This window comes from Pristis pectinata, chromosome 33 (genome assembly GCF_009764475.1).
Source record: "Pristis pectinata isolate sPriPec2 chromosome 33, sPriPec2.1.pri, whole genome shotgun sequence".
NCBI classification, from domain to species: Eukaryota; Metazoa; Chordata; class Chondrichthyes; order Rhinopristiformes; family Pristidae; genus Pristis; species Pristis pectinata.
The window spans coordinates 16,951,375-16,962,936 of NC_067437.1; the positions used below are offsets into that span (position 1 = coordinate 16,951,375).

The 11,562-nt window shown below is 48.6% G+C and overlaps 1 protein-coding gene across 1 annotated transcript in view; it reads left to right on the forward strand.

Annotated features, from left to right (window-relative positions):
* The window catches only part of poldip3 (polymerase (DNA-directed), delta interacting protein 3), a 36,097-nt gene that overhangs the window by 19,707 nt on the left and 4,828 nt on the right, over nt 1–11,562 (forward strand). Inside the window, exons 4-8 of the mRNA XM_052043038.1 lie at nt 548–661; nt 4,835–5,011; nt 7,821–7,898; nt 8,631–8,760; nt 9,737–9,803. Coding sequence (XP_051898998.1) covers nt 548–661; nt 4,835–5,011; nt 7,821–7,898; nt 8,631–8,760; nt 9,737–9,803 — 566 coding nt within the window. The remainder of the gene's footprint in view (nt 1–547; nt 662–4,834; nt 5,012–7,820; nt 7,899–8,630; nt 8,761–9,736; nt 9,804–11,562) is intronic.

An 11,562-nucleotide genomic window follows, 5' to 3' on the forward strand; every position in this document is an offset into this window, starting at 1 on the left:
GTACAGAACTGGAGAGTACAGGTCTGTCATTATATAATTATCTGGGAACAGTAGTGATGGGTAAAGTTATATCACTGACAGTACTAGTGTTCTGAACAGCAGTTTTATTTTCATCTTTATTTTATTTGTAATCGCTCTCTGGAATTTAAGAGAGCTAGAATTTTTTTTAAAAAAGAAGATAGAAGTCGTGCTGCATTTATACAGCTTCGTGGTTAGACCACACCTGAAATGCTGTGAATAGTTTAAGGCATCACACCTTAGGAAGGATGAATTAGCCTTGGAGAAACTATAGCGATGAGTTAGCCTTGGAGAGACTATAGCAATGGATTACCAGAGTGATACCTGGATTCCAAAAGTTAAATTAGGAGGAGAGTTACTTACCTTGGTATGAAGATATATGGGGGAAAAAGGATATGATATGAACAGCCACGATTGTTGACGTGCAGAGCGGGCATGAAATGGCTTACTGCTTGTATGTGAATCATCTGATTGTGGCCTGGATTCAGACTGACTCTGTGAAGCAGTCTAATTGTGCTCTTCATTGCAGGTTAGTGACGAGGATATTGAAGAGGAGGAGGAAGACCATATTTTACGTTCAATACCCTTGGCAAACAAACCCATGAAAGTCACCACAGTGGCAAACCACTTCACTCAAAAAAGGGTGAGAGTTCGTATTTTATTCTTCAGGGTGTTTGAAGTTTCCATGAGGTTTGTTACAGAAGTGTAACGTGACATCGTGGATTAGGGTTTCATGTTTTTAAGGATATGCAGATTAATAAAGGTGTTCAAAACCAGGAAGGGTTTTGATGCAGTTGAAGCAGGCACAATGAGCCAGGTGGCCACCTCCAGCGCTGTGTCATCTGTGATGAGGATAAGCTGCCTCCAGAGGCTAGAGGATCAGGTGCCAAATAACAAATAAAGGAGTTTTTGTTTGCTGGGCGGGTCTGGGGCAAGATCGGGATGAAAGAAAAGGATGCTTTTATGCAGCGATTTGTGATCTGGAATGCACTACTGGAAGAGATTCTATAATAATTTAGAAACAAGGAACTGGGAAAAAAAATTACAGGGCTTTGAGGAGAGAGCGCGGGATTGGGACTGAATTGGGCAGCTCCTTTGAAGGACCAGACTTTTGTCTGCGCTGGTTAACTGCAGCAGACTGATGTCGGGGCTCTTACCTGCGTGGAAAAGGGCTTCGTTATATTAGGCCAATTATATTTGGTGCCCAGCTAAGTGGAAGGAAGTCAAGGATGGTGTTCATGGTAGGGGCCCAGGGATGGTATCTTGTAGAACTTCTCTTGTAGCATTTCTCCTAACGAGGGAGGGCTGCACTTCTTGGATGTAGGTCTACTGGCGAAGCAGTATGTTAGGTGCTAACCACAGCTTGGAGTGGAGGTGGTCCATCTGTGGAGCAGACTCGATGGGCCGGATGGCCTAATTCTGTTCCTATATCTTGCATCTTATAACTTAATGCCTTTTATCCCAATTTTTTTGGCTCTGCTCCTGCCCACAGTCCACCCAACCATCACCCAGCAAATAGGTCAGCCTTTTATTCATTGACTTCAAAAGTGAAATACTGTAGAAGTTGGAAATCTGAAATGAGACTGCACTTGTTGGGTCAGGCAGCACCTGCGGTGAGAACCGGTTAATGAAACCTTATCACTGTTCCTCCCACCACAAGTGCCAGCTTACTGCTGACTTTCTCGTCGCATCTTCAGTTTTCTTCCGTTTGTTGACTTGCCCTGGATGGTATTCTCCTAGTCTCTGGGTTTACAATTAGAGGCAAAGCATTCACCCTGATGTTGAGTGAGACAGAAAATTCTGGAAACTTTCAGCAGGAGAGGCAGCATCTGTGGAGAGAGAGAAACAGAGTTAAGGTTTCAGATCTTCACCTTTGTCCACGGATGCTGCTTGAGTATTTCCAGCATTTTCTGTTTTATTTCAGATTTACAGAAGCTGTGGGGTTTTTTTGCTTTTGGATCCTGATGCCAAAAGCTGCCCCATACCAAAGATGTTCCATCCAGGATCGAAAACACGAGCTGTCAGCACTTTAGGACCCCATACAGCACCTGACCTGTCTGGTGCCTGGTGCCGACACAGGCTGACTGCTGTGAAAAACTATATCCTTGTTCCTGATCATAAGCACTAACAGTCAGGATAACAAAAACTATTCAACTGATTCTCAGAACCCCATTGATTTTGTTGACTTCCGAGCTGCTCAGTTGCATGGTTTTATTTCCTGATCCTCTCCTGCCTTGTCAAGTATTCAGAGTCTGGTATGCAGGTTCAAGTGCACTCTGTAGCATCGCTCAGTTAAAAGGACATTTTCTTAATTTATTCATTTTTCAGGATCTGGGTGTTGCTAGCATGTCCACTTTCTTGAATCACTATAGTCCTTCTGGTAAACGTACTCCCACAGTGCAATAGGAGAGGGAGTTCCATAAGTCAACCCCAGCAGCCGTGAAGAACCAGCAGTGCATTTCCTGATCAGTATGTTGTGTGAATCAGAGAGGAACCTGAAGGTAGAGTCATAGTCATAGTCATAGAGCAATACAGCACGGATACAGGCCCTTCAGCCCAACCAGTCCATGCTGGCCACGGTGTCCACCCAGCTAGTCCCAAGTTCCTGCATTTGGCCAATATCCCTCCAAGACCCACCATGTACATGGTAGAGGTGTTCCCATGTACCTGCTGCCTTTATTCTTCTGGTAGGGAGAGGTTGCCTGTTTGGGAGGTGCTGCTGAAGCCTAGGCAAGTGGCTGCAGTCATTTTGTAGACGGTACTCACTGCAGCCCCCATTTATCAGCCCATGCCTGAATATCTCACCGCCTGCAGGTGGGGCAACATGACTTGTTGAGGAGTTTTGAATGAATTGAACATTGTGCAATCATCACAGAACATCTCTGCTTCTGACCTGTTGATGGGAGCAAGGCCATTCATGAGGCAGCTGAAGATGACTGGGTCCAAGGCACTGCTTTGAAGAATTCTTGCGGTGGTGTCCTGGGAGTAGGATGATTGATCTCTAACAACCACAACCATTTTCCTTTGCGTGAGGAATCACTCCAATCTTCAGAGTGTTTTCTCATTATTCCACTAACTCCAGCTTTACTGGGGTCTCCTTGATGCCACACTTGGTCAAACATTGTCAAGGGCAGTCTCTCTCACCTCACCTCTGGTATTCCACTCTTTGATCCACACTTGGATCAAGCTGTGTTGTGGTCTGGACCTGAGTGCCTCTGGCAAATCAGAACTGGGGTAACAGTAAGCAAGTTATTGGTGAATAAGTGCTGCTTGAGAGTACTGTAAATGACACCTTCCATTACTTTCTTTTCATTGAGAGTACACAAATTGGACATTAATTAGCTGGATTGGATATGTCCTGCTTTTGTGAAGCAGACGTAACTGGGCATATTTCTAGATCGTTGGGTAGATGTCACTGTTGGAACTGTACTGGAATAGCTTGGCACAGGTCTTCAGTACTACAGCTGGGGTGTAGGATGCCGTCTGGTCCATCAGACTTGTCCCATATGCAGTACTCATATCAGCTTCTTGATTTCACCTGGACTGAATCAAGTTGGCAGAAGACTGGCTTTTGTGATGGCAGGGAGCTTGGCGATCAGCCTGAACTCGACTGAACGTTTCAGCCTTGTCTCCACCATTGTTGAGGACATCCCTGCACCATCCCACCCAGCAGGGCATTCACCAGTCCTGACCCATTCTACCCTGCATCAACTAAACATCTTTGACCCATTCCACCCTGCCGGAAATTTGCCACCTCTGCTGCGTCCCACCCTGCACAATCCTTGCACCTCTGCTGCGTCCCACCCTGCACAATCCTTGCACCTCTGCTGCGTCCCACCCTGCACAATCCTTGCACCTCTGCTGCGTCCCACCCTGCACAATCCTTGCACCTCTGCTGCGTCCCACCCTGCACAATCCTTGCACTCTGCTGCGTCCCACCCTGCACAATCCTTGCACCTCTGCTGCGTCCCACCCTGCACAATCCTTGCACCTCTGCTGCGTCCCACCCTGCACAATCCTTGCACCTCTGCTGCGTCCCACCCTGCACAATCCTTGCACCTCTGCTGCGTCCCACCCTGCACAATCCTTGCACCTCTGCTGCGTCCCACCCTGCACAATCCTTGCACCTCTGCTGCGTCCCACCCTGCACAATCCTTGCACCTCTGCTGCGTCCCACCCTGCACAATCCTTGCACCTCTGCTGCGTCCCACCCTGCACAATCCTTGCACCTCTGCCCTGTTGCAGTCCACAGGAAATTTGCCATCTCTGGTCCTTCCATCTGAGCTTTGTATTTTCACAGGACTCATTACACTAGTGTGCTGTGTGTCAAGGGCAACAAATCAGGTGTCCACGTCAGTCCCATATGACCTGATCTGAAAATAATTTGAGGAAGGACTAGTTTAGGGGAAATGATTTAAAGCTACAGAACTGTAACGTGACAGTGGAGTGCAAGGTGATTGCTAAATGCAGGAAATGTGAATAAAACCTCTGCCTGCTGAACAAGCACAGCAGGACCCTCATTGGAAGGGGTTATTATGTGAGATGGGTTCTTAGCTGCACTGTGGTTTTGATTATATGGATGCAGGTTATATTTTAAATCTGAAGCATAGTCTGTGCCATGTTCAGTTACAGGTCTATGTCTCATAGTATATTTTTAAATTCTTAAATGTTCAGATTTAAAGTGTCATAACTATCGAAAGAATCGTCTAGTCAGAATGATTGACATAAATAACCAAAGTGAAATGTGTTTGTGTTAAGTTTACAGCTGTGTACCTCAGCAGGATTAACACTGTTTTGTTTCCCCTGCTCCTTGCAGCCTGGTTTGACCGCCTCAAAGCTGTCTCTTGGAAAGCCTGTTCCCCTGACGAAAGTGGTCCAGAATGACTCGTACACCGCTCCTCTGCCACCTCCTCTCACCCTCACTCGCTCGAGACCTTCGACAAATGTATCAAGAGCAGAGCAGGAGCCAGCTGATGATGTGCTGCCTCTGGAGGTACCCACCCTTCTCACTGCACCAAAGTCCTAGCTCCTTGATAGTTAACCAAGAGTCTGTGAACCTAACCCAGCGACCGCCATTAATGAAAGCAAGCAGTGACAGTTCAGTTCCTGATGTGTGAGAATGGCAGTGATAGGGACTGGGAGTTCAGAGTCGCAGTGAAGGACTGAATGGAGAAGGTGTTTCACAGAGCTTTAGCAGCTCTCTTTTCTTACTGTCTGCTTTCATATTATTTCTTAATTTACTCTCGTACTGGGACAACTTGTCTATAATCCCCTGGTTTCTCTCTTTCACCTTGGTTAAATAGCACAATTTTCTAATCTGCAGGACCAGATCTCAAATGGGGAGGAATTTTGGAAAAATATAATTGAGGTATCCACAATGTCCTCAGCAACTTCCTTTAAACTCCTGGGATGGAAATCATTTGGTCCTGGACTCTGTCATTCGTTGGTACCGTTATCTTCTTCACGACTGAAAGTTTGCAGGCAGTCACTTTGTTGAGTCCCTCAGATGGAATTTTGTGCACACAATTCCAACAAGCAACAAAATTGAGTTGATTTAGAGCACATTGAGCTACACAGCGCAGAAACAGGCCCTTTGGTGCATCTCATCCATGCCAACCAGGTTGTCCACTTGAGCTAGTCCCATGTCCCTGCGTTAGGCTGTTATTTTGTTCATGTTTCTGGATGCCGTTGTGCCCATGGGAAATTTTTTCCACTTTGATCTTCCTTGCGCTGTTTAATTCGGCGCAAAAGATGTCCAAATGGGGTTGGAAGTAATGCAGCACCCAAAATTTGCCTGCATTGAGATTTTCAACCACACTGGTCTATAAGAGGACCACCAAATGTTACTAATTCTGTTTCTCCGACTTCCACAACACTCAGACTGCATTCTTTGTCCTTCGAGATCCCTGACCACAGTTTGCCGCTCACTGCTGCATTAGGGAAGTAGACCACACTCCCCACTCCAGGGAGGGAGACTCCACCTGCTGTTCTTGCGGCCCACAGGAGCAGGCACAGCCTTTGCCCCAACGTGTGTACATTGCTTTCCAACGAGAACCTTCCTGGCAGCTTCCTTCCCATGGCACCTGGCTGTACCCTCAATGGTCTGTATAGAAACATAGAAAAACTACAGCACAATTCAGGACCTTCGGCCCACAAAGCTGTGCTGAACATGTCCCTACCCTAGAAATTACTAGGCTTACCCATAGCCCTCTATTTTACTCACCTATCTAACAGTCTCTTGAAAGACCCTATCGTATCCGCCTCCACTACCGTTGCCGGCAGCCCATTCCATGCACTCACCACTCTCTGAGTAAAAAACTTACCCCTGACATCTCCTCTATATCTGCTCCCCAGCACCTTAAACCTATGTCCTCTTGTGGCCACCAATTCAGCCCTGGGGAATAGCCTCTGACTATCTACCCTATTACTACCTCTCTTCATCTTAGACACCTCAATCAGGTCCTCCCTCATCCTCCGTCTCTCCAAGGAGAAAAGGCCAAGTTCCCTCAACCTGCTTTCTTAAGGCATGCTCCGCATTCCAGGCAGCATCCTTGTAAATCTCCTCTGCACCCTCTCTATGGCTTCCACATCTCTCCTGTAGTGAGGCGACCAGAACTGAGCACGATACTCCAAGTGGGGTCTGACCAGGGACCTATATAGCTGCAACAATACCTCTCAGCCTCTAAATTCAATTCCCCGATTGATGAAGGACAATACACCATATGCCTTCTTAACCACAGAGTCAACCTGTGCAGCTGCTTTGAGCGTCCTATGAACTTGGACCCCAAGATCTCTCTGATCCTCCACACTGCCAAGAGTCCTACCATTAATGCTATATTCCGCCAACATATTTGACCTACCAAATATGCATCAGGAATGATCCCCATGTGTCAAGAACATACCTCCTGTAGGCACTATGCTTCAACCGAACAGGTCCGTCTGACCCCACCCCCCTCGGGAGCTCTTGCATTCACCCTCCCATCATTGCATCGTCTATTCATTCAGGAGCATTACCCCTGTAACGGGGACGATGTTGTTTGTATCGTGGGTTGTCCCTTCGAGAACTGGCTGCAAAACTCACAGCTTCAAGGCTGGGAACTGTGGGAACACCACACCAAAAGTGACCATGTCGTTTTAATGTCAAAGAAAGGGCACAGAGCAATTTCTCAGCTGCTGTCTCTGGTTCAGTGTTTGTCTCTGTTGGAAATCTGGGATGCTGTCACCTTCATGTATTTCTGCTGTTCTCTTATTTTCACTCACATTATCAGCGTTCTTTACTTTAAAGGTGCCCATTTTTTCTTTTATCCAATATAATTGTAAGCATATTTCACATTGATTTTGATATCCCTTGTATGCTCCTTGCCTTCTGTCTTTTTGTAACCCATTGTATCAGAGTTCAGACATCTTGCTGTTGGTGTCTTTTCCTTTTATCATGATTCATGCTTGTTCTCATCTTTTTTTTATTGCTCTATCCTTTAGCTCCCACTTCTCCCTTAAACACTGCGGCTGGTTTGCTTTTGTTACATGGTGCTCTTGTGCCTTCGAAGTGTAAGTTGCCTTCAGCTTCCCTTGCCCCCCTGATGGTGTCGCAGGAGGGGCACTGTGGTCACGGTGGAGTCCGGTGGGATCCTGTCCCAGGCCGGGGTCCGGTGCTACATCCACACCACCCCAGGCATTGTGGCAGTTTAGTCACCTCCTGCTCACGCTTGCTCTGCATGACCAACAACCAGTGCTGGGCGGCTCGGGTTGGGCCCTTGCACACACTTAACATGAGTGTAATAAGTCTCTGCTCTCCTTCACAGCTAAATCTGAGCCCATTGGAGGGAACAAAAATGACTGTCAATAATCTCCATCCACGGGTGACTGAGGAGGACATAGTGGTGAGTTGGACTTGGCTCCACATCTAGATTTGTTTTCGCAGTCACTTCCACAAAATGCGAGTGTCCCTGTCGTTCCATGCCCATCGCTAGCGATGCTTGGGAAGGTAGTAGTGAGCTGCCTCCTTGAACAACTGCAATCCTTCTGATGAAGGTGCTCCCACAGATTTATGGAGAAAGAGCTGTCTAACCCTGTTCCTGAAAGGTTTTTATTGCCGAGAAAGCAGTATAACTCTGTTCCTGGTGCGGGGATTTACAGAGCAAAGAGCAGTCTAACTTTTCCTGGTGTGGGGATTTATTGTAGAGGCAGCAGTCTAACTCTGATCCTGGTGTGGGGGTTCATAGCAGTCTGCCCGTTCCCTGGGTGTGGGGTGGTGCTGACGGTCATTGCCAGGAGTGTAGACCAGTTCCGTTCCCAAAGGCAGGGAATTATTACAGGCAGTGCAGAATAATTCCTTGCTCTTTGTAAGTGCAGTTATTGTGGGAGTTGGAGTGTAGCTCGGTTCATGGGGTTTGTTCTGTGAAGTGACTCTGGACTTGTATTGCTTGTGTGAGTCACTAATTTTCAGCCTTCGCAGCATCACTTCTGGCCAGGGTCTCTGCTCAGGAGCAAAGTCTGAGGGGGGTGGGGTGTGGAGGGTGGAGAGATGTAAGAGTTGGTGGTGTACAGTGGTCATGTGCCAGTCGTGAGCACAGGCTCCGGGACTCACTCTTTGCTTTTCCTCCCGTGTCCAGGAGTTGTTCTGTGTTTGTGGCGCTCTGAAGCGGGCGCGCCTTGTACACCCAGGAGTTGCAGAAGTTGTCTTCGTCAGAAAGGATGATGCCATCACGGCTTACAAGAAGTACAACAACAGATGTTTAGATGGTAAACTGGCAGTTCTAAAACTGCTCTAGATCCTGTCCCACTGGAGTTCGGGCTGTACTGACTGGTGTCGGGGGCAATCCCTCCCTCCCTCCCCCATTGCTCCCTGCCTCGTACATCAGTGCTCTAGTGCAGGGCAGGGCTCAGCACAAGGACCACCAAGGAGAGGTCAGCCAGGCCCTTGCTTCTTCGGGAGCAGGCGGCCCTCCCCCCAGACTGCCCCCAACATCAGTCCCTCCTTCCCATCCTCCTCCACCGCTTGTGAAATGGTGGCTGGATTCCATCGTTCTCTGTGGGACTGTGGGCTGATTGCAGCAGAATCCGAAGAAATGGAGTTAGCCCCCAATGAACGGGCCGGCACAGCGCCCTGACTGTGGGTTCCCCGCTGAGAGAGAGTGTGTCCCGGGGCCCTCTCCCACAGGGGGAGGTCTTCACGCCGATCAGTGTGTCTCAGCTCCCTTCGGCAATATCAGTGCTGTTCAAGGATGTGGAACAGGGAGAGAGGTTTAGCAGGAAATATTGGTGTTGCACAGACACTGAGCGGGTTTCACGAGTGTAGGTGTTGCGAGGAGGGTTCAGGCAGGAGGACGGGCATGGCTGAGAGGGTGAGGAATGTTCAGGTGGAGTTACTAATGCTCCATGAAGATAAGGAAGGGTTGGAAGGGCATCCTACTGCTTCACGGAGGGTGAGGAGGGCTTTCTGTGTGTTGGGTGCGGACACCACCACCACAGGCAGGGAAGGTTTGGACGGAAAGCATGGTAATGTTGGTGCAGCATGGAGGTGAGCAGAGTGCTGATCCTGCCCGGGGGTCAGGGGGTATTGAAGCTGCCCAGGGTCATGGGGTATTGAAGCCACCCAGGATCGGGGGAGGGGGAGGGGTATTGAAACTGCCCGGGGTTGGGGGGCATTGAAACTGCCCAGGCATGGGTCCAGTTTGTCCTGTGCATTCTGACCAAATGTACCCTTTCCCCTCCACAGGTCAGCCAATGAAATGCAACCTTCATGTGAACGGAAATGTCATCACTTCAGAGCAGCCAATCCTGTTGTAAGTTGGTTGAAGAAATGTTGCATGTGCTGGGACCCTGAGCTATGTCCTCCCCACAGCCCACCCCTCCCCTCCCCTTCCCCCCAGCCCACCCCTCCCTTCCCCTCCCCTTCCCCCCAGCCCAGCCCACCCCTCCCCTCCCCCACAGCCCAGCTGGGCCCAGCTCCATCCACCCAGGAGGGCTCCTCCATAGCTACCTCTCCTCTGTGGCCTGGCAGTACCCCAGCCCCAGCCTCACTCTGTTGAGTTCTCTTGCTGCCGGTTGATCGAGGGGAACCTGTGGATGTAGAGAAACAAAGGACTGCAGATGCTGGAATCTAGGTGTAAAACACGATGATGCTGGAGGAACTTAGCAGGCCAGGCAGCATCCGTGGAGAAAAGCAGGCGGTCAACGTTTCGGGTCAGGGCTGTGTGCCCACCCTGCCTCCCCTCTTTTGTCCACCTATCACTGCTCTGTTTTTCCCTCCTATACATTGGGCTTCCCATTTTCCTACCTTCAGTCCTGAAGGAGGGTCCTGACCCGAAATGTTGACCGCCTGCTTTTCTCTACGCATGCTGCCTGGCCTGCTGAGTTCCTCTGGCATCACAGTGTTTTCCAACCTGTGGACGTAGTATATTTAGGTTTCCGAAAGGCCTTTGACAAGGTACCACATAAGAGGCTGGTGCATAAACTAAGAGCCCAAGGTATTGGAGGAAGTGTGTTAGCTGAGATTGAAAACTGGTAATCATATAGAAGACAGAGCTGAAATAAATGAGTCTTTTTCAGGCTGGAGGGATGCCACTAGTGGAGTACCCCAGGGATTGGCCCTCAGTTGTTTACTATTTACATTAATGACCTGGAGGAGGGAATGAAATGTAAGGTTTCCAAGTACGTCAATCATACAAGAGTAGGTGAAGGCGCATGTTGTGATTCTGTAATGGGATGTGTGGATCGATTGACAAATGGAGTCTAATGTGGGGAAGTGTGAGGTCAGTAAGAGGAAAAGCTGGATTATTACCTAAATGGAGAGGGACTGCAAATGAGTGAAGCTCAGAGGGGTCTAGGTGTTCTGGTGCCTGAATCATTAAAAGTTAGCAGGCAGGTCCAACAAGTAGTTAAGAAGGCAAACAGTATCGATCTTTATTGCAAAGGGGTCGGGGTTTAAGATTAGGTTTTGTTAGTTGTACAGAGTTGTCAGTGAGTCCACACCAAGAGCACTGTGCAGTTTTGGTCCCCTTACCTAAAAAAGGATACAATAGCTTTGGAAGCAGTTCAAAGGAGATTAACCGGGCTAATTCCTGGGATGAGAGGGTTGTCCTAAGATGGGAAGCTAGACAGTTTGGGTCTGTATTCCTTGGAGTTTAGAAGAATGAGGGAGTGACATTCAAGGGGGTTTGCAAGGCTAGATGTTTTCAGTAGTGGGGGAGTCACAAACAAGGGAACATGGCTGCATAGCTGTCAGTCATTTCAAACTGGGGTGTGGAGAAATGTCTTCTCTCAGAGGGTGGTGAACCTGTGGAATTCTCGGCCCCTGTGGGCGGTGGAGGACAGATCATTAGATACATTTATGGTGGAGGTAGAAAGGTATTTGAAAGATCAAGGAATTGAGGACTGTGGGAAACTGACACAGACCAAGTGTTGAGGCCAGCATAGGTCAGCCATGATCATGTTGAATGGTGGGACAGACTCGAGAGGTGGAGTGGCCTCCTCCTGCTCCTGTTTCCATGTGTTTTTGTGTACCAGGATTTAGCCAGGGTACCTCTGGAAAACAACCAGCCA